The sequence below is a fragment of the Phasianus colchicus genome, chromosome 24, assembly GCF_987193195.1.
Source record: "Phasianus colchicus chromosome 24, bPhaCol1.hap1.1, whole genome shotgun sequence".
NCBI lineage: Eukaryota > Metazoa > Chordata > Aves > Galliformes > Phasianidae > Phasianus > Phasianus colchicus.
In genome coordinates this window covers 2,865,079-2,889,887 of record NC_143459.1, presented here as the reverse complement: position 1 = coordinate 2,889,887, position 24,809 = coordinate 2,865,079, and the positions used below count along the sequence as shown (strand labels likewise).

Below are 24,809 nucleotides of genomic sequence, written 5' to 3'. Positions count from 1 at the left end.
TTTCGCAGCCCCCAAGTGGAACCCATCGGAACGGCGCCCTCCCGCTGGCTCCGGTCACGTCCCGGGATCCCGTGGGAGGGGGCAGTGCGGGGGGGTGCGGGGGGAGCCGCTCAGTGCTCACAACGCGCAATGTGCGCGCAGGTGCAGCGCCCACGCAGCGCGCAGCGCACGCAGGACGGGCATTCCGCGTATCCACAGCGCACGTGGTGCGTGCGGTGCGCGGGGTGTGCAACGAGCGTGCAATGAGTGTGCAACGAGCGTGCAACGCGTGTGCAATGCGCTCCGTGCGCGCACCGTCCCGCTGCCCGACCCGCAGCCGCCGCTTTCCCACGGCCCCCCCCCCGCCCAATGGAGGGGGCTGGGGGGGGGCGGGGCAGAGCGAGGCGGGGCCGCCCCCCCTCCCCTCCTTCCCCCCCCGCGGGTGCGGACGTCCCCGCTCCGTTCAGCCCTCCAGGGAGCTCCGCCGCCGCCGCCGGACCGAACGGAACGGAGCGGGTCGGGCCGGGCCATGACCCCCCCGTGCGCCGGAGCGCTGCGCTGCGCGGTGCTGTGCGCGGTGCTGTGCGCTCAGGGATCCGCCGCCACCCGCGCAGGTACGGAGCGGCACCACGGGGTGGGGGTGGGGGGGGCTGAAAGAGAGGTGGGGTAAAACAAACTTTGGGGACTCGCCTTCCCACGCTTCTCTTCCCCCTTTTCTCCCCCCCCGCCCCCCGCTTCGTGCCCAGAGCGCGGTGCCCACCTGCCCACCTCCCCCCGATGGCAGCGCTTTGGGGCCGCGACCTGCAGGTGCGGGGTGGGAGCGGGGGGGGCCGCACCCAATGGGGTCCACGTGCTGAGAACCCACAGAGGGAGCGAAGCAGCTCCGACCCCCCCGCGTGCAGCTCAGCATCAATAATGCACAGCCCTTCTCCCATCCTCCCACCGCTCCGGATTAGCGGTGCGTCGCAGAGCCCCCGGGGGGGGGGGGGGTGATCACCTGCTGACCCCGTTGTTGCTGACCCCCATCAGAACGGTTCCGGGCCCCGTCCTGGGGTGGTGCAAACACCGCTGGGATGTGGGATGGGGGGGGGGGGGGCAACCGGAGAGGGGCCTCACTGCTGACACTGCCTTCAATTAATGATGAGTGCGTGGGGGGGTGGGGGGAGAGCTGGTGGCAAAGCAGTGACTCACAGTGGTGGGGTGGTGGGCAGTGGGGCTCCGGGGGGCAGAGGGGCACTGGGAGGCAGAGGGGCATCAGGATGGGGTGGCCCTACAGCGACCCCAAAAAGATCCCCGTCCTGCAGCTGCGGGCAGTGGGGTGAGCGCTGTGTGCCATGGGGTGGTTTGGGGTGAGGGATGTCCTCCCTATGGGACTCTGCTCCCCACCAGGAGGGGCCACCAGTCCTTCCCAATCAGAGGTGGGGAACGGACCCGGCCCTGACCCCACTTCTCCCTTTGCTTTGCAGAATGCAGCGAGCTGCTGTCCTGTGAGCTGTGCACAGCCACTCCTCCAGCACCCAACGGCACCGGCTGCCTCTGGGGGGGCTGTGGGGCACCAGGTGAGTGCTGCACCCCTCACCCCTCCCGGTGCCACCCATCCTTCAGCCCGGGGTGTGGGGTTCCAGGCCTGACTCGGTCCGGGGGAGCAGTGAGCCCCAGGACCCCCATGGAACCCCCTGTGCCATTTCCCTGCAGAGACGTGGAGCTGCATGCACAGCAGGGCGGCCGCGCGGGACACATGTGTGCTCTACAACAGCACTGCCCTGTGCCCAGGTAACCCCACAGCCATGGGGTCACGATGGGGATGGGACCACGCGTGGCTGTGCCCCCTGCATCCCTCCTCCCTCCTGTCCTCTGCTGTTGTCTCCAGCAGCACTGAAATCCCCCACCAAAGAGCCACCACGGTTCCCTAGCAAGGAGCCGACAACGCGTTCCCCACGTGAGTGGGGCTGGGGTGGGATGGGGTGGGATAGCATGAAATGGGATAGGTTGGGATGGGATGGTTGGGGTAGGATAGTATGGGATGGGTAGGATGGGATGGGTAGGATGAATTGGAGTAGGATAGCATGGGATGGGATGGAGGGGATGGGTTGGGATGGGATAGGTGGATTGGGGTAGGATAGCATGGGATGGGGTGAGATGAGGTGGGATGGGATGGGATGAGTGGGTTGAGGTGGGGTGGGGTGGGATGGGATGGGATGGATAGCATGGGATGGGGTGGGATAGGATGGATGGGTTCGGGTAAGACAGCATGGAATTGGATGGGATGGATGGGTTGGGTTGGACAGCATGGGATGGGATGGATGGATTGGGGTAGGATAGCATGGGATGGGGTGGGATGGGATGGATGGGTTGGGGTTGGGCAGCATGGGATGGGATGGGATGGGATGGGATGGGATGGGATGGGATGGGATGGGATGGGATGGGATGGGATGGGATGGGATGGGATGGGATGGGATGGATGGGTTGGGGTTGGGCAGCATGGGATAGGATGGATGCATTAGGGTAGGATAGCATGGGATGGGACAAAATGAGATGGCATGACATGGCATGGGATGGGATGGCATGGGATGGGACCACCCACTTCCCTGTGCATCTTTTGTCCCCGGGGATGAGCAGTGCCACCCTCTCGGGTCACATCACTGAGCTCTGACCCCCAGCTGTGCTCACAGTCCAGCCCTGCCCCAGCCCTACAGCTCTGCACCCCGTGCTGCAGCAGTGTAGGATGGGCTGGGGGCCCTGGGGAGCAGCAGCAATTCCTGTGCGGGCAGCTGGGACGGGGCTGGGAGTGGAGATGGAGCCTCTTCCAGGAAAAGGGAACTGGAGAGCACTGGGCTAAATGCAGCCGTAACCGGAGCTGCGGCTCTGAATTATTGATGCCTTGTGCTGCTCCAGCAATGGAAGGGGCCGAGCCCTTCTCTCCCGCTGGACCCCATCCTTCAGGAGGGGGGTTGGGTTGGGGTCGGTCCCCGTAGCCCCACGCTGTCCCATAGGGAGCAGCACCACGCGTGCCCCGCTGACGGGCAGCCCCGAGTTCCAGCCTCCAGGCTTCGACACGGCCAGCTTTGTGGGCGGCATGGTGCTGGTGCTCAGCGTTCAGGCCGTCCTCTTCTTCATCCTCAAGTTCATCAAGTCCAAGGACAGCACCTACCAAACGCTGTAAGGCTCCCTTGCTCCTCTGTGGGGTCACACCGATGCTATAGGGCAGCACCACCGCATCTCAGCGTGGGGCGCTGCGTCCTCCCGTGGCTGTTTGTCCGTCCCCTCCCGTGCGGGTGGGGAGGATCTCATTTCCTGGGGTGCCCTCCCTCGTTTCCACGTGGAGGGTTTGAATCCTTTCTGTGTCCGTCTGTCTGTGTGCTGCTGCCCTGCCGCACCCCATAGGACCGTGCAGCCCCCAGACCCACCCCGTGGGGGTCCAATGCTCTCCCAGCCCCTCCTCGTGCCCACCGTGGGGCTTCTAACACGGGGGGGTCGTGCCCCCCTCTCTTTCCTTGCACGCTGCCAGAGAGGACAACCAGTAGGTGCTGAGCGCTGCCAGAGGATGGGGAGGGGGCTGCCCTGCTGCCCCACAGCTGCCCCTGGGGGAAGGGGCTCATTCCCACCTTCTGCTTTGCATGGCGGGGGGGGGGGGGGGTTCTCTGCTGTGTGCTGTTTGTCCCCGGGGCTGTGAGGTGACCCCACATCCCCATCCCTTCTGCTGTGTCCCAAGAAGGTGGCAGGCAGCCCCCGTCCCATTGAGCCCCTCGCTGGGGTGGGGGCTTCCCCCCCCCAGGAATTGCTCTCTAATAGAGCACCCAGCAGCGTGCGTCCCCCCCCCAGCCCCCTCTGCACCGTGTGGGGTCCCCTCTTGGTTCTGGCTCCAGCATCCCGGTGCCATCGCATCCTGCAGGGTCCCAGCCCCGCATGCTGTCCCCTCCTGTCCCCCCCCTCCCCCAGCCCTGAGCCCCCAGTGTCCCCCCCCCTCCTGCAGGAGCAGAGCCGGGACCTTGCTGTGTGCTTTTGTTGTGCCTCTGTGTTCCTCGGTGTGGGGGGGGCGGGGGAGGGACACGATGGAGATGGAGGTCCCTGTGTGTCCCCCCTCCCCCTGTGTGCTGTTTCTTTGGGGGGGGGGGCTGCGTGCTGTGTGCTGTGGGCTGAGGTTTGTCGCTCCCGCTGCCCCCATTAAACTCTGCCAGGTGGTGTCCGTGTGTCAGCCCCACCGTGTCCTGGGGGGGGGGGGCATAGAGGTCGGGGGGGGGAATAAGCCTGCAGAGCCCCTGTGCCCCCCATCCCTTCCCTGCAGCAGCTCCCATTCTCCCCCTCATCCCAGATGTGGGACCCCCCTCTCCCATAGGTGGGAGCAGTGGGGTGGGGGCAGTGGGGTGGATGCTGTGCCCCCCCCCGGGCCCTTCCTGCTATGTGCTTTTCTCCACCCACTGCTGCAGGATCTGAGCTCGGAGCGATGCTCCCCTCACCCCCCCGGGGAGGTGGAGAAGAGACAACTGCTGTGTCTCCAACCCATGCCGGGACCACCCCAAAGCCCCCCCCAGCTGTGGGACCCCCCCCCCCCGCACCACAACTATGCAAAGCTGGCTCTGCTCAGGGGGGGCTGCACCTGGGGGTGAATGGGGGGGGGCTGGGCCGTGTCACCAAGTCACCCAGCAGAGCATGGGATGCTGTTGGGGTGTTCCCAGTGCTCCTCGATGGCATGGGGGGGCTCATCCCACCCAGCTTTGCCCCCCTCCACACACACACACTGCCAGGAGGAAGCTGTGGGGGTAGGAGGGTGGGGGCTGTTTGCCCCCCAACCCAGGGCTGGCACTGTGGGGGCAGAGACCCAATAAAGGACTTTCCTCCCATGCTTGGTGTCTGTGTCGTGGTTACCCCCTCCTCGTGTCCCCTCTCCTCGTTAATGTCCTTTAATTGGCCATGGGGGGGGAGGGAGAGGGATGGGGACACTATGGGGCTGCATTGATGGGGAAATGATGGAGATACGATGGGGACACACATCATGGGGACACCATGGGGATGTGATGGGGACACGATGGGAACAGCATGGTGACATGATGGGGGACATGATGGGAAGGGGACAGCATGGAGATGTGATGGGGACACGATGAGAACAGCATGGTGACATGATGGGGGATGTGATGGGAACACCATGGTGACATGATGGGGACACACTGAGAACAGCATGGAGATGTGATGGGGACGTGATGGACACCACGGGGACACACAGGGTGGAGAACCTGTGGGGATGTGTTGATGGGGACATGGTGGGGACGTTTTGGGGGATGTGATGGGGACACAGGGGACACTATGGGGTTGTGCTGATGAGGACGTGATGGGGGCGCCATGGAGTCACGATGGGATGTGATGAGGACGTGGTGGGCACACAGGGCACTGCCCACCCCCTTCTCCAGGAAAACCACAGCTTCTCCTCACCCCACCCATGCGTGCCTTGCAGCAGCAGCAGCAGCAGCTCAGGGGGAAGGAACTCGCCGTGGCCCCACAGCTTCCCCTTTCCTCAGCACCTCTTTTGCAACTGGTGCCACCAGGATGGGAGCAGCACCCGGTGCTGGGGGTCCTATAGGGTTCCATCCCATCAGGTCCTATAGGGTTATGTCCTGTCCCACCAGGTCCTATAGGTCCCATCCTATTGGGTCCTTTAAGGTTCCATCTCATCCTGCCAGGTCCTATGCATAATGTCCCATTGCATCCTACAGGGTTCTGTCTTGTCCCATCAGGTCCTATAGAATCTCATCCCATTCCAGTTGGTCCAATAGGGTTTTGTCCCATCCCACTGGTTCTTATTAGATCCTGGCCTATCCCATTAGGGCTCTATACTACAGGGTCCCATCCCATCCCATTGGGTCCTATATGATCCCATCCCATCCCATTGGGTCCTATAGTATTCCATCCTATAGGTCCTGCCCCACTGGTCCTATAAGGCCCCGCCTCATCCCATCAGGTCCTGTAGTGCAGTTCCATCTCATCCCATCGAGTCCTATAGGGTCCCATTCCATCCCACTGGGTCCTTTAGTGTCCCATCTCATCAGGTCCTATAGGGTTCTGTCCTGTCCCATTGGGTCTTATAGATCCCATCCCATCGGGTTCTATAGGGTCCTGCCCCATTCCACTGGGTCCTATAGATCTTGTCCCATCCCATCACGTCCTGTAGGTCCTATCCCATCAGGTCCTGTAGGGTTCTGTCCTGTCCCATTGGGTCCTATCTGTCCTGTCCCAACCCACTGGGTCCTAGGGGGTTACATCCCATCCCACTGGGTCCTATAGGTCCTGTCCCATTAGGTCCCATCAAGTCCTATGGGATCCCATCCTATCAGGTCCTACAGGCTTCCATCCCACCCCATCGGGTCCTAAAGGGTTCTGTCCCATCAGGTCCTGTGGGTCCCATCCCCTCGGCTCCTGTTGGCTTCCATCCCATCCCCTCGACTCCTATAGGGTTCTGCCCATCCCATCGGATCCCATAGGTCCCATCCCGTCCCCACGCGGCCGCGCTGAGTCACTCCGGGACAGGCGGAAGCGGTGCCGGTGCCCGGGGCGGGACGGGGCGGAGCGGAGCTGGGGAGGGGGGGGAACCGAACCCAAAGAGCACAGCCGGCACGGAGCGGGGCCGGTTCGGCGGTGGGGAGCGGGGCAGCGCGGGGAGCGGGATCTGCTGTGCGGGGCGGGGTGCGGGGCTGTCCTGGTGCGGGGTTTGGGGTGTCCTGGTGCGGGGTTTGGGGCTCCGTTGGTGCGGGGTTTGGGCACTCTGGGTGCGCGATTCGGGGCTTTCCTGCTGCTGGATTTGGGACTTTCTCGGTGCAGGGTTTGAGTTCTCCCTGTGCGGGTTTGGAGCTGCCCCAGTGCGGGATTTGGGGCTGTCCCCGTGTTTGGGTTCTCCTGGTGTACAGTTTGAGTTTTCCCAGTGCAGTTTTTGGCTTCTCCTGGTAAAGAATTTGAGGCTTCCTAGCGCTGGGCTTGGTGCATGGCTTGAGTTCTCCCTGTGCAGGGTTTGGGCTCTCCTGGTGTGGGGTTTGTCCTGTCTCAGTGCAGGATTGGGGCTCTCCTGGTGTGGGGTTGAGGCTTTCTCACTGCAGGATTTGGTGCTTCCTCAGTGTGGCTTTGGGGGTCTCTCGGTGCAGGACTCAGACCCCCATGGTGCAGGGTTTAGAGCTCTCCCAGTGCAGATTTTAGGGCACCCATGTGGGGTTTGGGCTCTGCTGGTGTAGGGTTCAGGCTGTTCTGGTGCAAGATTTGGGCTCTCCTGTGCAGGATTTTGGGCCTTCCCTGGTGTGGGGTTTGTTCTGTCCCAGTGCAAGGTTTGGGCTCTCCTGATGTGGGATTTGGGGCTCTCCTGGTGTGGGGTTCGGTCTTTCACAGTGCAGGGTTTGGTGCTTTCTCAGTGTGGCTTTGGGGTTCTCTTGGTGCAGGATTCAGACCCCCATGCGGGGTGCAGGGTTTGGAGCTCTCCCAGTGCAGGATTTGGCCTCTCCTGGTAAACAATTGGAGTTCTCTCAGTGCAGGCTTTGGGGCTGCCCCGGTGCGAGGTTTGGCCTTCCTCACTGCAGGATTTGACGCTTTCTCACCACGCCTTTGGGGTTCCCTTGGTGCAGGATTTGGTGCTCTCCCTGCGCTCCCTTTGCGCAGCGCAGATTTCGGTGCTCAGCATCACCCCGATTCCTCCACATCCCATGGCAGCTCACGGAGCCGGCAGCTGCTGGCAGGATCCTCTGGCGGTGGAAGGCACGATGTGCCGCCCGGTGTGCGGGACGCGGTGCGGGCGGGCGCTGAGCGTGGTGTTCGTGCCGAGCTGCCAGTCGGCTCCGTGCCCGGCGCTGCGCTCCCTGCGGGCCGCCTGCCGCCAGCTGCGGGGCCGGATGCGCACCGTGCCGTTCGGCCGCCTGGCGCTGGGGGACACCGCAGCCCTGGATCTCTTCTATAACGCAGGTGAAGAGGAGAATCATCACTCCTCCCCACCCCGCCGTGCTCGTTTCTCCGGATGGGTGCCTCGGTTTCCCCGCTCGGGGCGGTGCTTGATGCCGTCCTGTTGAGGACAGGATGAGGGAGCTGGGCTTGTTCAGCCTGGAGAAAAGAAGGCTGTGGGGTGAATCATTGCAGCCTTCAGTACCTAAAGGGAGCCTGCAAACAGGAGGGGAATCAACTCTTGGAAAGGGGAGATAACTGCAGGATGAGGGGAAACGGTTTGAAGTTGAGGGAGGGGAGATTGAGGTTGGATGTCAGGGGGAAGTTCTTTGCTATGAGAGTGGTGAGGTGCTGGAACAGCTGCCCAGAGAGGCTGTGGATGCCCCGTCCATCCCTGGAGGTGCTCAAGGCCAGGTTGGATGGGGCCCTGGGCAGCCTGGGCTGGTGTGAAATGCGGAGGCTGGTGGCCCTGCGTGTGGCAGGGGGTTGGAGATTCATGATCCTTGAGGTCCCTGGCCATTCTGTGATTCTGTGATTCTGTCCTGCCCAGATGTGGCCGTGGTGGAACTGAGTGATGCCGTCTGCCAGCCCTCGCTCTTCTACCACTTGGGGGTCCGTGAGAGCTTCGATATGTCCCACAACGTGCTGCTCTGCTGCCACACGGTGCTGCCTGCCCTGCGGGCCCTGCAGGTGAGCAGGGACCACTGAGCAGCACCTGGGGTGGGGGGTCTGGGGGGTGGGCATCTCAGTGCTATCGCCATCCATCCCCACGCTGAGCCCACATGGGTTCCCATGGTTGCACCATCAGGTGCCCAAAGGGGATGAGGAGGGGGTGATCCCCCATGTGTCCCAGGAAATCCAGGAAAATTCAGCTTGCTTTCCTGGGAAACACCAAACCAATGGGACCAGCGGGAGGGCTGCTGGGAAGAAGTGTGGAGGGGAGTGCATCTAAATTGTCCCCAAACGTCACTGTGACGTGAGGGAGCACAAGGGCACCCGTTCAGAGCCCCTTTTTCACAGTGTGGGGTGGGAGGGCTGTCTGTGGCCCTGCCTGGGGTTGGGGCCATCGCCGGGTGACTTTGACCCCGGATCCTGAGATCAGCTGATTTCTTTTGTGCCAGAACTCCTCATTAAGTCCCTCCTCCCTCCCTCCCTCCCTCTCCAGGAGGACATCTGCCAGAAGAACTCGGTATGGTTCTCCGCTGCTCTCACTGCTGCCATAATGCTGGGGGGGGGGGGGTTTGAGCTCCCCCAGCCTCGGAGGGGTGGGCAGTGCATGTGGGGAGCGAGACCCCCAACCCCAGCTGCTGAGTTATGGGGAGGGGTGGTTCAGAGCAGCACCAGGAAGCACAAGGACGGTTTGGGATCAGCCCCAGAAAACCAACGGGACCATTCACTCTGGAGCGTAATGATGGCAGTGGGGCCCAAAACCCAAATGATGGGGGGTGGGGAGTGAAGGGGGACGGCATTGCCACTCAGCCCTATCTCCCCCCGCCCCATCCAGGACCTGTGTGGCAGTTATACCTTCATCCCCTACGCGGTGACGGCGCACGGAGAGGTGCTGTGCTGTGAGAACAGCACTGAGCAGTGCCCCACTGAGCTCCCCCAGCCCAGCTGCGACACGGAGCCCTTCACCCCACTGACAGCACGGCTCATCCGCCTGCTGGAGGCCATCCCCACCAACTCCTGGTACCACCACCCACCCCGCTGTGGGTGATGCACTCGGAGGAGGGCAGCCAGCCACGTAGCACCGCTCAGCCCCACATCTCTGCCCCCTAACAGTGGGTATTTTCGGGAGACCCTCCGCCGTGACATCCGCCGGGTGCGGGAGCTGTTCCGGGGCGAGCAGCTGAGCCGTGAGCTGAGGAGCATCCAGCAGCGCCTGGACAGCGTGGAGCTGCTCAGCCTGGACATCGTGGTCAGCCTGCTGCTGTCCTACCGTGATGCGCAGGTGGGCACCGCATCGCCATCCCCGCTCCTCGTCGTCCCCCATTGGCCCCACAACCCCCAAACCGTGGATGAACTGAGGCCGTTCATCCCGGCTCAGCTTTTGGAGATGTCCCCGCAGGATTACGACTCCATCATCTCTCTGGTGGACACCTTGCACTCCCTGCCTACCTGCGACGTGGCCGAGCAGCCCCACGTCCGCTTCCATTACGCCTTTGCCCTCAGTCGGTGAGTGGTGATCCCGGTGTCCCCGTGGGGCAGGGGGGCCATGGCCCTATTATGGCTGAGCCCTATATATGGCTGAGCACCATACGCAGGCGTAACCGTGCTGGGGACCGTGAGAAGGCTCTGTCAGTGCTGCTGCCTGCCGTGCAGCACCGAGACACGGCGGCACCCGACCTGCTCTGCCTCTGTGGCCGCATCTACAAAGATATGTTCATCAGCTCTGGCCTCATTGACACGGAGATGCGGGACCGAGCGTTGTACTGGTGAGGCTGGGATGGAGCTGGGGATGCACCCAGGGCTGGGACCCCATGGGATGTGTGTAGGTTCCCATTCAGATCCCCGCAGCAGGGCAGAAGCCTCAGTTCTCTCTCCCCTTGCACACAGTCAGTGCCTGGGAGATCTTAGAGGTCTTTTCCAACCCTCACTGTTCTACCATTCTATCTCGGGAGCCCCGGAGAGGTTTGCCTGGGAGGTGGGAGGTGCTGTCCCCATCACCCCATTGGGATGATGGCTTCTGCTCAGGTACAGCAAAGCCTTTGAGCTGGAGCCCAGCCTCCACGCGGGCATCAACGCTGCCGTCCTCCTCGTCGCCTCCGGCCATCGCTTCGACACCTCGCTGCGGCTGCAGCAGATCGGTGCGCCCCGTCCTGCACAGGGACCCTGCAGGGAGCTGCTGCCATCGGGGGGCTGATCCCTGATGGGTCACAATCCCACATCCAGGCGTGAAGCTGAGCTGCCTGCAGGGCCGTAAGGGCAGCCTGGAGGAGCTGCGGCACTACTGGGACGTGGGCTTCTGCCTGGGGGCCGGAATCTTGGCCAACGACCTGGGCAAAGTCATCCAGGCCTCCGAGAAGCTCTACAAGCTCAACGCGCCAGGATGGTGAGCGCCGGGGGCACGGCTGTGCACAGCCACCCACAGTCACCCTCTGCAGTCTGTAGGGTCCGTGGGACGTCCCCACTTGCAATGCCTGCCGTGCAGGTACCTGGTGTCCGTCATGGAGACGTTCCTGCTCTACAAACACTTCCAGGAGAGCCCAGCGGTGCCATCTGCCCGGCAGGAGCTGGTTGACTTCTGGCTGGGCTTCCTCCTCACCTCCTGCCAACCCTTCGTGCCTGAGCCGTGCTGCCCGGTGGGGAGCAGCCCTGGGGACCTGGGGACAGGTGGGGGGACACGGGGTGACCGTGTGTGGTGGCTGCAGGTCCTCATCCTGGAGCATGGCAAGGTGCTGCAGCCGGCGCGGCTGGCGGTGCGCAGTGCAGCAGAGGAGCCCGCTGTGATGCTCACCCTCGTGTGCCCCACGGAGGAGGTAGGGCCGGGTTTGGGGTCCTGGGGGTGTCCTCCTGTCTCCCACCCACCCTTTCTCTTTCTTCCTGCAGAAAGCGGCGTCGAGCTGGGAGTTCCCACCTGCAGCCATCCGGGGCGTCAGGTGAGAGTGTCCGCAGTTCCCCCTGCCCTGGGGGCTGCACCCCAGCCCCACTGCTTATGGGGGGGTGATGAAGGGGGTCTTTTCCTCGCAGCATCTGCAAGAGCGACGAGCGGGGCTGCTTTCTCTACGTGGTGCACACAGAGGAGGACTTCCAGCTGTACTTCCCCTCCCAGCAGCACTGCCAGTGGTGAGTGGGGGGCACAGGGACCCCACGCTGCTTTTGGGGAGGACCCCCAAATGCCTCCCATGGGGGCAGCAGATTGTGCCCTATGGCGGAAAGGGGACAAACCAAAGTGGCTTCAGCCCTTGTGCCAGGGGGGGAGGGCGGGGATATGATGCACAGGGGAGGGGGGTCAGTGGTATCAGTGGGACTCAGCACCATCCCCTCTCCACACACAGGTTCTGTGAGCGGGTCCAATCCTTCCTGGTGGAGCAGGGCGGTGAGGAGCTGCCCAGCAGCACGCAGCCCATCCTGGAGGTGAGGGGGGCACAGCGGGTGGCACGGGGTGCTGGGCGGTCCGACTGCCACCCCACGTCCCCCCCTGCAGTACAGCTATGAGTGCACCGAGTCGGGTGAGCGTGTGGTCCTGGGCAGGGGCACTTATGGGGTCGTCTACGCCGGGCGCTGCCTCGGCACCCAAGTGAGGATTGCCATCAAGGAGATCCCAGAGCGGGACAGCCGGTGGGTCCAACGGTGCCGGGGTGGGGGGTGGGGGTCTCTGTACAGCCCTTCACTCTGCTGCCCACCATGCAGCTACTCGCAGCCCTTGCACGAGGAGCTGGCCTTGCACAAGCGCCTGCGGCACAGGAACATCGTGCGCTACCTGGGCTCCATCAGCCAGGATGGCTTCATCAAGATCTTCATGGAGGAGGTGCCCGGAGGTGGGCAGCACTGCGAGGCTGGGGGTGGGGGGAGTTGGGGACCCATAGGGTGAATGTGGGTGCTGCCCTCTCCCCAGGGAGCCTCTCTTCCCTGCTGCGCTCCAAGTGGGGTCCCCTGAAGGACAACGAGCCCACCATCATCTTCTACACCCGCCAGATCCTCAACGGGCTCAGTTACCTCCACGACAACCACATCGTGCACCGGGACATCAAGGTGGGGGGGGGGGGGGTGGGAGCTGCCCTCCACGCCCAGCCCCAGCTGGGGGATGCACAGCTCGAGGCTGTGGGGTTTTATTTTGGGATTCCAGGGTGACAATGTCCTCATCAACACATACAGCGGCGTGCTGAAGATCTCCGACTTCGGCACCTCCAAGCGGCTGGCGGGCATCAGCCCCAGCGCCGGCAGCTTCACGGGTAGGAGAGGAGTGGGGGAGAGGGGCTGTGGGGCATCACGGTGGGCTTCATTCCTCCCACCACCTCCCCCAGGCACCCTGCAGTACATGGCCCCCGAAATCATCGACCAAGGGCCGTGGGGCTATGGGAAGCCAGCAGATATCTGGTCCTTGGGCTGCACCGTCATCGAGATGGCCACGGGCAGACCGCCCTTCTACGAGCTGGGCAGCCCCCAGGCAGCGATGTTCAAGGTACCCACAGGTTGGGGGGTGAAGGGGGGAGCCCTGAAATGTCATCCTTTGTGTGGCTGGTCCCTGTGCAGCCCATCCTGCAGGTGGGCATGTTCAAGGCACACCCAGAGGTGCCCAGCTCCATGTCGGATGAGGCCAAGGCTTTCATCCTGCGCTGCTTCGAGGCTGACCCAGCCATGAGGGCAACAGCATCTGCGTTGCTGCAGGACCCGTTCCTGGCTGGTGCCAGGCGTGCCGGCAGCCAGAGGGTGCCCACAGCGAGGGGTGAGCTGGGGAGGGGTTTGGGGGGTCCCAGCATGGCTGCCCTCTGACCTTCCCCCCCTCCATCCTCTCCCTGGCAGGTGGTTCACCCCGCTGGGAGCGCCGCGATGGGGACGCAGTGGGGACCGACAGCACTGAGGGATGTCCTGCCATTGGGGTTGGGGTGGGGGGCGCAGCGGGCGGCACCCCGCTCCCACACCACCACGGTGAGGCAGCGTCAGGCCACAGGTATGTGGGGTGGTGACATCCCGGGGTCCCACGGGGTTGGATTTCGGTTTCCCACTGGTGAGTGGCCCTCAGATGCCCCCACACAGTGCTGGTGGCACAGCTGTCCCTGTCACAGACGGCGGGGGCACAAAATGCTGCTGGGTCACTGATGTGGTGCTCAACACCCAATGTGCTGATCCCCCCATTAGCCCCATAACCCCATAACAGCTCCAGTGCTTTGGGGAAGGCCGAGCTGGTGTGGCTCCTGGTCACCTTCCCCCATCCCTTCCTGTGCTGGAAATGGCTTGGGTGGCTTCCCCGGGTATCAGCAGGGCTCCACGATGCCATGTGTGCCACGGGCAGCCCCCAACCCACCGTGCCCCACACTGCCCCACAGCAGCACCAGCTCCGACCTCACCCTGCGCTCATCCTCACCCGAGGAGAGCGGGGACAGCTTCGTGCTGCAGAAGGACATCCAGCACCGCACCACCCTGCTGTGCATCCTCAGAGCCGAGGCACCGGGCATCACTGCTGCCCTGCAGGAGAGCCAGGTGGGGTGTGGGACAGGCAGCAAGCAATGGGGATGGGATGGAGCCCATCTCAGGGCTTTCCTCTCCCATGCAGAGCGCGGTGGGACCACGGCTGAGCTCGGAGCACATCGCCCAGCTGCTGAGCTGCCTGCAGAGCTACATCCAGAGCCCCCAGCAGCCCCAGCTGCGCCACGACCTCCTGCAGCTGCAGGCACGGCTGAGGGAGGATGGGATCAGTGTGCAGCGACTGCAGGCACCACTGCTCCACTTCCAGGCTGTGGTGAGTGCCTGGGATACGGTGTTGCTCCTGCATGGTGTTGTTCTAGCACAGTGTTGCTCTGGCATGGTGGCACTCCTGCTCCAACACAGTGTTGCACAGTGCCATTCTGGCACGGTGTTGCACACGCACATTGATGCTACAGAACTGTGTCGCTCTGGCACAGTGCTGTTCTGGCTCAGTGGTGCTCTGGCATGGTGACACTCTGGCATGGATTTGCTCCAACATGGTGTTGCTCCAGCACAGTGATGCTCTGCACAGTGACACCCTAGCACGGTGTCATTCTGGCACAGTGTTGCTCAGGCACAGTGACACTCCAGCAGTATTGCACCAACATGGTGTTGTTCTAGCATGGTGTTGCTCTGGCACAATATTGCTCTGGCACAGTGCTGCTCTGGCACTGTGTTGCTCCAGCACGGTGTTGCTTTGGCACAGTGTCGCTTTGGCACAGTGTCGTTCTGGCATTGTGTTGCTCCACCATGGTGTTGCTCTGGCACAGCATTGTTCCTACACGGTGTTGCTCTGGCACAGTGTTGCTTTGGCACAGTCTTGCTCCAACCTGGTGTTGCTCTGGCACAGTGTTGCTTTGGCACAGTGTCTTTCTGGCACTGTGTTGCTCCACCATGGTGTTGCTCTGGCACAGCATTGTTCCTACACGGTGTTGCTCTGGCACAGTGTTGCTTTGGTACAGTCTTGCTCCAACATGGTGTTGTTCTGGCACGGTGTTGCTCTGGCACGGTGTTGCTCTGGCACGGTGTTGCTTTGGCACGGTGTTGCTTGCCCATGGTGACACTCCAGCCCATCCATGCCCTCCCCAGGTGACACGGGTGTTGCGCCAGCACCACATCAGGCCTCACTGGGTGTTTGCTCTGGACGCTGCCATCAGCCAGGCAGTGCAGGCAGCTCTGGCGGTGCTGCTGACAGGTGGGTGGAGTGGGGGGGGGTGGCCAAGACACGGCTTGAGCCCCCAGGGATGGCTGTGGGGTGGGCTGTGCCGCACGCTTTGCTCCCACAGAGCTGCAGGAGGATGGATCCGAGGGTGACAGCCCCACGGAGAGCAGTGCCAGCCAGAGGTGCTCAGTGCTGCTGGCACAGCTCCGCCGCCTTCGCGCACAGACGGGCAGGTGGGGCCGGGCATCCGTGGGGCACAGGGATGGGGGGCAGCACCGCGTGCCCCCCAATGCCAGCCCCCATCCCTGCTGCCCCCCAGGCTTCTCCGGCAGCTGGCTGAGAAGGAGCAGGAGTGGCAGCAGTTGGCACAGCAGGTGCTTTGCTCGGTGGACACCACGCACCCCAATCTCCCCCCACACTGTGGTGAGCAGGGACACAGCGGGGAGGACACCGCCGTGGGGCAGGGACCCTCAGCCTCATCCCTTGAGTGCAGCCCCGGGGCCCAGGCTGACCCACTGCTCCTGGAGTGGCTGCAGCAGCACGGCACAGACCCAACCACCACAGCCACGGTGAGATCCACAGCCGCATGGAGCCCCCCAGGGCTGCACCCCACTGATGCCATGGGGCTGTGCCACCTCACCACCGCCTCCCACAGCTCCTGACGCACGGCTTCACCCTGCGGGACCTGCTGGGCAGCGCCACCTGCGACGACCTCTTCTACACCGGGATGAGGTGCCCACCAGGGTTGGGAGGTGGGACATGGGGTGACACATCCCTGTGCCCCCCCCCCTCCAGCCCCATATCCACCCCCCCAACAGGCGCGGCTCGGCGTATCGCCTGTGGGCAGCCATCGTGCAGCACCGCAGGGATCACAGCTGCGGAACAGACAGGGGGGGAACGCAATAAACACCATCCAGGAGAGAGCGTGCCGTGCTTCATTGCAACCCAAGGGACAGCGTGGGCACGGCCCCATATGTGTGGGGCACATCCCAAACCTCCCACCCCCTCCGTCTCCATGCCGGGGGTCTCGCTGTGCTCACGGTGCGGTGCGGGGCACCAGGTCGGTGCGCAGCGGTAGCAGCGCTTCCACCCAGCGCCCGGAATCCTGCAGCACTCGGCCCCACAGCGCCCGCTCCTCCGCCGTCGAGTCCATCCAGCCCACGGGCAGCCCGTAGCTGCTCCCTATGGGGATGGGGGAAGGAGATCCCGCTCGGTTATGGGGCCGGGAAGGGGGTTGGAAAGGCACCCCAGTGCCCAACGAACCGCGGCCCCACGGACCCCAGTTGGAGACGTGCCTCGGGGTCGGGGGATGGGGGTGTGGGAGGTCCTGTATGTACCCTTAATCCCCCCAGAAGCCCCATAACTCCCCACAGATCCCATCAGGACCCCCATAGAACCCGCTATGATCCCAACAGACACCAATAGAGTCCCGTATTTCCCCTCAAAAACCCCGTAACTCCCAATATTCCCCTGCAGAACCCCCATAGAACTCCCCAGGACCCTAACAGACACCCGCAGAGCCCATATCTGCCTCCTAGACTCCTTATAGACTCCTATAACTCCCCATAGATCCCCCTCAGGACCCTATAGAACCCCCTAGGACCCAAATAAACACCCACAGAGCCCCATATCTCCCTGTATTTCCCCTCTGAAATCCCATAGACCCCCCACAGGACCCCACAGAACCCCCCGGGCCCTAACAGACACCCTCAGAACACCATATCTCCCCCTCCAGACTCCTCACAGACCCCTGTAACTCCCCATAGACCCCCCTTAGGACCCATAGAACCCTCTAGGACCCAAATAAACACCCACAGAGCCCAATACGTCCCCATATTTCCCCTCAGAAACCCCATATCCCCTTATATTCCCGTCCAGAACCCCCAAATAACCCCCCCTAGGATCCCCATAGCCATTCATATCTCCCCATATCTCCCCTCCAGACTCCTCATAGACCCCCATAACTCCCCATAGAACCTCCTCAGGACCCCAGAGAACCCCCCAGGACCCTAACAGACACCCACAGAACCCCATATCTCCCTGTATTTCCCACCAGACTCCACACAGACCCCTATATCTCCCCACAGACCCCCTCGGGACCCCATAGAACCCCCCAGGATCATAACAGACACCCACAGAACCCCATATCTCCCCCCCAGACTCTCCATAAACACCTATAACTCCCCATAGACCCCCTCAGGACCCCACAGAACCACCATGACCCTAACAGGCACCCACAGAGCCCCATATCTCCCCCCCAGACTCCTTATAGACTCCTATAACTCCCCATAGACCCCCGTCAGGACCCCATAGAACCACCAGGACCCTAACAGACACCCACAGAGCCCCATATCTCCCCCCCAGCCTCTTCATAGATCCCTATAACTCCCCATATACTCCCCTCAGGACCTGACAGAGCCCCCCAGGATGCTAACAGGAACCCACAGAGCCCCATATCTCCACCCAGACTCCTTTTAGACTCCTATAACTCCCTATAGACCCCCGTCAGGACCCCATAGAACCCCCCAGGACCCTAACAGATACCCACAGAGCCCCATATCCCCCCCCCCCCAGACTCCTTATAGACCCCCATCACCGCATAGACCCTCCTCAGGACCTCCCAGAACCCCCCCAGCTCTCCATCCCCATCTCCCTCCCCTCACCTGTGCCCAGGCTGAGCCGCAGCCCCCCCAGCTGCCTCTTGGCGAAGGCATCCCTGTGCCATAGGGTGCACTCAGCACAGGCCTGGGCCAGGTCGTGGGGCTGGAAGCCATCGTACACCATGGTGTGGTTGAAGATGGGGCTGAGGCTGCGTTTCACCACCCGTGTCTTCTGCCGGCCAGCCTTGCTGTCATCAGGCAGCACAGAGCTGGGGGGGGGGGTCAGCAATGAGATGGTGGGAGGGGGCTGGACCCCCATGCTGTGCCCACCCCCTTCCCAGCCCTCCATGTGCTGCCATGCAGCCCTTACCACTGCACGAAGGCATCCACGGTGCTGCCATGCAGTGGGACCAAGCCCTGTGCTGCCTTAATCCAGATGTGCAGCTCACCTGTGGGCGGTTGCCCTAAACCTGTGGGGTGGGGGTCCGGGTCAGGGCCTGGGGGGGGGCTGCACTGCCCCATCCTCACTGCCCCCACTCACCTTCAGAGCCGGCGGGGATGAATTTGAGTGCCAGGTTGAGGTGACCTCGGTTGGGGAGGCTGTCTGGGGGTATGGGGGTCTGTGGTGGGGGGGGGAGAGGGGTTATGGGGGTGTGGGGCAGGGAACAGGGCTACGGGGTGGGGAGGATGAGGGAGGGAGCAGGGTTATGGGGAGCTATGGGGTGGGGAGGGGGAAGGATTATATGGTGGTATGGGATGAGGAGGGTCAGGGAGGAAGCAAGGTTATGGGGGTATGGGGGCTATGGGGTGGGCAGGAGGCAGGGTTATGAGGCAAGGAGGGTCAGGGGAGGGAGAAGAGTTATGGAGAGCTACGGGTGGGGAGGGAGAGGGGTTATGGGGGGCTATGGGATGGGGAGGGTCAAGGAGAGAGCAGGGTTGTGGGGAGCGATGGGGGGGAGGGAGCAGGGTTCTATGGGGGTATGGGGGGAGGATCAGAAAGGGAGCAAGGTTTTAGGGGTGTGGGGCAGGGGTATGGGGGCTATGGGATGGGGGGGAACAGGGTTATGGGGAGCTATGGGATGGGGAGGGGGAAGGGTCATATGGGTGGAGAAGGTCAGAAAGGGAGTGGGGTTATGGGGATGTGGGGCAGGGAGCAGGACTATTGGGGGCTGTGGGGAGTTATGGGGTGCAGAGGGGGCATGGTGATGGGGTAGGGAGGACCAGGGAGGGAGCAGAGTTATGGGAGGTGTGGGGCAGGGGTATGGGGGGCTATGGAGTGGGGAGAGGATTATATGGGGGTATGGGGTGGGGAGGGGGCAGAGTGATAGGGTGGAGAGGGTCAAGGAGGGAGCAGGGTTACGGGGAGCTATGGGGTGGGGAGGGGGCAGAGTTACGGGGTGAGGAGGGTCAGGGGAGGGAGAAGAGATATGGAGAGCAATGGGTGGGGATGGAGCGGGGTTATGGGGAGTGGGGGGAAGGGGGCAGGGCTATGGGGCTGCGTGCGGGACTCACACGGGGCTGCAGGTTGAACCACTCGGGCTGTGTGTTGGCCCAGTCCCACTCTCCCAGCTGGACCTCCACCTCCCCCAGGAAGAGGTTCCGACCCAACGCGTCGTGGTGCCACACGGACAGGTTGAGCGTCCGACCCCGCAGCTCTGCCTTCCTCACGTTGTACTGCAGGAGGGGATGGGGGAAACGGTGTGAGCAGGCGGGGGGGGGGGGGGACGACACCACACAGCGGGACCCCCCCGACCCCAAACACACCTTCAGGGTCTCGTTAAAGACGGGGTCCAAACTCCGCTTCCGAACCGAGGTTTTGCGCTTGCTGCGGTTGGACTTATCGGGCAGCAGGTAGGTCTTGATGTACCTGCAGCCGATGGGGATGGGGAGGTCGGGGTGTTGGGGGGGGGGGGGCACACGGTGGGTCACGGTGCCCCCCTCCCCTCCCTGGTGTCACACTCACGGGTCGGAGCGCTGCCTCTTTGCCTCGGCCAGGTGCCGGCACCGCACCACGTGCACCCGCAGCTCCTGAGCAGCCGCTTCGTAACGCAGTGAGAACTGAACGCAGCCCCGCACCGGCACCCGGCGCAGCTCCCAGTCGCTGTAGAGGCTCAGCAGGCTGCCGCTCAGCTGAGAGGGGAGGAAGGGGGGGAGGTCAGGGAGGGGGGTTTTGGTGTGCCCAGCATCCTTACGGATCCGTACCCAAAAGGCGTCGCACCGTGGAGGAGTTGAGGCTGGAGATGGAGGAGCTGCTGCTGAGCGCGGCGCCTGGAGGAGCGTGGCTGTCCTGCGGGGATGTCCGTCCGTCTGGGGGGGGCTCTGTGCTCTGGGGGGGAAAAGGAGAGGGGTCTGCCTGGGGTGTGTGGGGGGAGAGCATCCCTAGGGCTGCATCCACTGTGTGGGGTCCACGGAACGCTGCTCCGTGAGCAGCTTGGGCACACAGCCCCACTCAGCCCCACGCTGCCCCATCCAGACCCCACACAGCCCCGTATAGACCCCACAACCCCACACCACTCCACTCAGCCCCCCACAGCCCCACTCGACCCCGTACAGACCTCACAAATCTACTCCATCCCACTCAGCCCCACACCGCCCCATACAGACCCCACAGCCCCACGCAGCCCAATACTGACCACACAACCCCACACCACCTCACTCAACCCTACCCAGCTCCACTCAACCCCACACAGCCCAATACAAACCCCACAGCCCCACACTGCCCCACACCACCCCACTCAGCCCCCCACAGCCCCATACAGCCCCACTCAACCCCATACAGACCCCCACAACCCCACGCAACCCCACACATCCCTCCACAGCCCCCCACCCCACCTGTACAACACCAGGACTGCTGTGTGCAGGGTTGGGCTCCTCCTCATCTTCCTCCACACTGGAGGTGCCAAAGGGGTTCCCATCCACTCTGTCACCTGGGAGGGCACAATGTGGGTGGGGGTCCCAACACAGCAAGGAATGGATGTAAGAAGAGGGAAGTCCCCTTTTTCCCTGAATCCCCATAGATTTTCCCTGCAGTCCCATATCACCTGGCTGTCTGGGGCTGTCCTGTTCCCCTGCTGGGACGTCACCCTGCTGCAGAGATGGTGACACCGTTGTCCTTTCCGGGGCAGCGGGTTTGGGCTGTGGGTGGCACAGTGGGTGAGACTGAGCCCAGCAGCGCAGCACTGCATGCCAGCCCAGCACCCACCTGTGGCTCCGTGGCTGCCAGGACTCCATCCTCATTGGGGCTGCGAGGAGAAGTGGTCAGCAGATCTCTGTGCTGCCCTGGAGGAGCACTGGGCTGCAGCCCCCTGCCCGCCCTCACCTCACCTCTCCTCCCGCGCACCCTCCTCATCCTCCTTCTCCTCCAGCAGCCACTCCCTGATGGCCTCCAGCTCACCCTGGCTGAGCCTGCACTCCAGCTCTGCTGCTCCTGGGGACAGTGGGGACCTCAGCGGGCTGACACCCATGTACCCACCCACCCATCCACCCACCCATCCACCCATCCACCTACCCAACCATCCAACCATCCATCAATCCACCCATCCCTTCATCCATCCATCCATCCATCCATCCATCCATCCATCCATCCATCCATCCATCCATCCATCCATCCATCCATTCTCCAATCCACCCATCCACCCATCCACCCACCCATCCACCCACCCATCCCCCCATTCATCCCCCCATTCATCCCCCCATCCATCCATCCATCCATCCATCCATCCATCCATCCATCCCTCCACCCATCCACCTATACACCCATCCCTTCATCCATCCATCCACCCATCCATCCACCCACCCATCCCCCCATCCATCCATCCATTCATCCCTCCACCCATCCACCCATCCATCCCCCCATCCATCCATCCATCCATCCATCCATCCATCCATCCATCCACCCACCACCCACCCATCCATCCCCCCAGCCCCCCATCCTTCCATCCCTCCATCCATTTCCCCACCCTTCCTCCATCCATCCACCCATCCATCCCCCATTCCATCCATCCATCCATCCATCCCTCCCTCCACCCACTCCGCCCATCCATCCCCCACTCCATACCTCCCCCCACCCATCCTCCCTACCCCACGGCCGCCTCCTGCGCCGGATGGACGCACGGACCAGGTCGGATCCCAGCAGGTTCCGATGGCGCTGGGCGCGGACGTGGCAGAACCATTCTCCTGTCAGGGTCCGCAGCCGCGTGGGGTCCGACACCGACTGGCGCAGTTTGCTGCTCGGCCATGGGAGCAGCACTCAGCTCTGGGTGCTGCTCTGAGGCCCCTCATCCCATCACAGCCCCAAACGGTGGGGGAAGGGGACGGGGGGCAGGGATTGGGATGGGAACATGGAATGGGTTGAGGACACAGGTCAGGTTGGGGACACATGGACCACATTCAGGACACAGGTTGGGGACATAGACCGAGGTGGGGAAGGTGGACAAAGTGGGGAACACTGACCTGGTTGAGGGGACACAGATCAGGTTGGGGATATGGGTCAGACTGGGGGCATGGATCAGAGTGTGGGGGGGGGACACAGATGAGGTTTAGGGGACGCAGACCACATTGGGATCATAGACTGGGGGAACATGGGTGAGATTGAGGAGACATCACAGACCGGGTTGAGGGGACACAGATCATGTTGGGGTCACAGATCAGGTCAGGAGCATGGATGAGGTTGGGGACACAGACCAGGTTGGAGATATGGATCATGCTGGGGGGGGGGATACAGATACAGATGAGGTTTAGGGGACAGAGACCAGGTTGGGAATGGGCCAGACTGGGAGGACATGGCATGGGTGGGGGACATCGATCAGATTGGGGACATAGATAAAGTTTGGGACATGGAGCAGGGAGGGGACAAAAGTTGGTGAAGGATCAGAATGGGGGAACACAGGTGAAGCTGAGGGGACATCATAGAGCAGGCTGGGGACACGGGGCAGGTTGGGGACACAGATGAGGTTGAGGGGACATAGATGAAGTTGGGGGACACGGCCCAGGCTGGGGACAGCAGCCATCTCCCATAGCGTTCGGGACCCCCACCCCCCCGGGCTGACCCCACATCTGTCCCTGCCCACAGGTGACCCTGGGGGTCCCACCTGACACGACCCTCCTCTGCGCGGCGCAGCAGAGCATCGCGGTGCAGCACCTCAGCGATGGCACAGCGCTCCGCCTCGGTCAGGAAGCTGAGGTCCAGCAGTGCCTCGGGTCCCAGCTCCAGCTCCATGGGTGCTGCGGGATCGGGGGGGGGCTGGGGAGGGGGGTGAGCACAGTTCAGCAGTGCGGGTGTGGGGCGGCGGGGCTGCAGTGGGGTGGGCAGCACGCGGCATCCCCACCCTCTGCGGTGAGATGGGGGCAGCTGGGCGCAAAGAGCCCCCCCACCAACCTCACCGACCCCCCCGAGCATGGCACGGACCCCCCCCCATGCCCCTCCTCCCTGGCACCGTGCCAGCCCAGCTGCTGTTTGCCAAAGGCGTTTGTTTCTGCCCCTCCCGCTGCCAGCAGGGCTCCCAAGGGACAAAGAGGGGCACAGAAAGGGGTGCGGGTACCCAGACCCCCCAACCCCCCCATCCCAAAGAAATCCCACTGGGATGTCAGTGCCAGCACCGTGCAGCCGTGTGCTGACACCAAGCGCTTTTGGGGGGGGACTGTGGCTGCCATCTCAGCCCCACGTGTGTCCCCATCCCAGCCCTGGGGGGGTCCTCGGTGTCCCTGAGCAGGGTGAGGTGCTGGCTGGGCAGCACGGGAGCCAGCACAGGGATTGTGCACAGGGGGGACAGCGAGTGGTGGGTGCGAGTGCCACCGCACCATGGGCACCACCATGGCACACCATAGGGACCGTGATGGTGTGGGGACCACAGTGCCACACCTTGGGGGCCACGATGGCACAGGGAGTATGATGGCACACCATAGGGCCTGCAATGGCACACCGTGGGGGCTATAATGGGAGGGGGACCATGATGGCACACCATGGGGACGACGATGGCACAGGGAACATGATGGCACACCATGGGGGCCGCAGTGGCACACCAAGGGGACCACAGTGGCACACTGCAGGGACCGTGATGGCACGCCATGAGGACCATGATGGCACGGGAACCATGATGGCACACCATGGGGACTGCGATATCACACTGTGGGGACCACAATGGCACGCACTGAGGACCCCCCCCTATCCCAGCCATCCCCCCCCATTTCCCCATCTGCCGAACCCACTGCTGATCCAATGCCACCCCACGCCCCTCCTGGTGACCCCACGCTGTGTTGTGGTGCTCAGGGGTCTGGCAATAGGATGGGGCCCTATTCTTCCCCACCCCCCCCTCCCCACGCTGGTTCCATATCCTGTTTACACACAGACCTGGCCCATGGGGGTGTCCCGTCCCCCCCCCGGAGCACAGCAGCACCCAAAATATCACTGTGTCACCGAAGATCAGCCCACACATACGTGCGGTTTCCCCCCATCCTTTGGGTGGCATACAGCAGGGGAGGGAAGTGGGGGGGACGTGGGGCTGAGGTTTGGAGGGGGTGGAAGCTGCAAACCCCCCCACGCGTGCAACCAGTCCAACCAGTTGCAGCTCCCAGCAAGCTGCAGGACGGGGGTGCACAGCCCTTTTAGTGGGAGTGGGGCGACGGGTGGTGCGAGCACAAACATCCCCCCACCCAAAACACCCCTGAGTGCCCCCCAGGACGGGCAGCCCCCCCTTTTCCCTGCTCTCCCCTGCACCCCTTGCAGGCAACGCGTGCCCAAAACTCAGAGCAGAGCGGAGGGGCAGAGCGCAGCCCCCCACCCTCAGAGCAGGAGGAAACCCCCCCACAAACCCCAAAATTCTCCACATTTGGGTCGGTTCCTACCTCACCCAGGGCTGCGGGGGGGCCATGGGCCGCACGGTGCCCGCTGTTGCTGCAGCCCTAAGGCTGAGTCAACCCCAGCAGGGCAGGAACCTCCGCACCCGGCGGTGCCAAAGCTGGGAGTGGAGCCAGAGGTGCGCAGCGGACGGGACTGGGCTGAACTGGGCTGAACTGGGAGGCGTCAGGTGAAC

General features: G+C 63.2%; 3 protein-coding genes across 15 annotated transcripts; 2 read left to right on the top strand and 1 right to left on the bottom strand.

Annotated features, from left to right (window-relative positions):
* The first annotated feature begins 403 nt into the window (after nt 1–403).
* On the top strand, nt 404–4,822 carry CD164L2 (CD164 molecule like 2). Of its 3 annotated transcripts, none has more exons than XM_090124234.1 (6): nt 406–593; nt 1,446–1,538; nt 1,675–1,752; nt 1,853–1,918; nt 2,973–3,138; nt 4,407–4,822. In XM_090124234.1, exons 1-6 carry the CDS (start codon nt 509–511, stop codon nt 4,411–4,413), a joined length of 495 nt encoding a protein of 164 aa, XP_089980360.1. In that variant the 5' UTR covers nt 406–508; the 3' UTR covers nt 4,414–4,822. The 3 variants fall into 3 exon arrangements, with proteins under 3 accessions (XP_089980361.1, XP_089980360.1, XP_031450876.2); XM_031595016.2 differs by having other exon boundaries at nt 1,850–1,918; XM_090124235.1 differs by lacking the exon at nt 4,407–4,822 and having other exon boundaries at nt 404–593; nt 1,850–1,918; nt 2,973–3,142.
* Nucleotides 4,823–6,546: 1,724 nt separating this feature from the next.
* On the top strand, nt 6,547–16,100 carry MAP3K6 (mitogen-activated protein kinase kinase kinase 6). 8 transcript variants are annotated; one of them, XM_031595023.2, is made up of 28 exons: nt 6,624–7,911; nt 8,438–8,577; nt 9,053–9,076; nt 9,392–9,576; nt 9,670–9,838; nt 9,956–10,062; nt 10,152–10,322; nt 10,582–10,694; nt 10,780–10,939; nt 11,039–11,189; nt 11,259–11,366; nt 11,437–11,486; nt 11,578–11,673; nt 11,886–11,964; nt 12,035–12,168; nt 12,241–12,368; nt 12,446–12,582; nt 12,677–12,782; nt 12,855–13,012; nt 13,096–13,276; nt 13,354–13,501; nt 13,878–14,031; nt 14,105–14,290; nt 15,106–15,211; nt 15,303–15,411; nt 15,498–15,747; nt 15,834–15,910; nt 15,997–16,100. In XM_031595023.2, exons 1-28 carry the CDS (start codon nt 7,656–7,658, stop codon nt 16,082–16,084), a joined length of 3,771 nt encoding a protein of 1,256 aa, XP_031450883.2. In that variant the 5' UTR covers nt 6,624–7,655; the 3' UTR covers nt 16,085–16,100. The 8 variants fall into 8 exon arrangements, 3 of the variants coding, with proteins under 3 accessions (XP_089979950.1, XP_089979949.1, XP_031450883.2); XM_090123823.1 differs by having other exon boundaries at nt 6,621–7,911; nt 12,706–12,782; nt 12,855–13,276; XR_016459682.1 differs by adding an exon at nt 6,547–6,606 and having other exon boundaries at nt 7,578–7,911; nt 12,706–12,782; nt 12,855–13,276; ... (1 more) ...; nt 15,106–15,411; nt 15,997–16,058.
* Nucleotides 16,091–24,804, bottom strand: SYTL1 (synaptotagmin like 1). 4 transcript variants are annotated; one of them, XM_031595026.2, is made up of 15 exons: nt 24,622–24,802; nt 22,869–23,020; nt 21,859–22,004; nt 21,103–21,205; nt 20,981–21,020; nt 20,820–20,913; nt 20,611–20,705; nt 19,997–20,104; nt 19,742–19,908; nt 19,543–19,645; nt 19,291–19,452; nt 18,320–18,398; nt 18,149–18,248; nt 17,842–18,047; nt 16,091–16,360 (listed from the first exon to the last, which is right to left on the bottom strand). In XM_031595026.2, the coding sequence occupies exons 2-15, from the start codon at nt 22,994–22,996 to the stop codon at nt 16,215–16,217; spliced, it is 1,677 nt and encodes a 558-aa protein (XP_031450886.2). In that variant the 5' UTR covers nt 22,997–23,020; nt 24,622–24,802; the 3' UTR covers nt 16,091–16,214. The 4 variants fall into 4 exon arrangements, with proteins under 4 accessions (XP_031450886.2, XP_031450884.2, XP_031450885.2 ...); XM_031595024.2 differs by having other exon boundaries at nt 20,820–21,020; nt 21,896–22,004; nt 24,622–24,804; XM_031595025.2 differs by having other exon boundaries at nt 20,820–21,020; nt 21,896–22,004; nt 22,869–23,001; nt 24,622–24,804.
* Between the last annotated feature and the right edge of the window lie 5 nt (nt 24,805–24,809).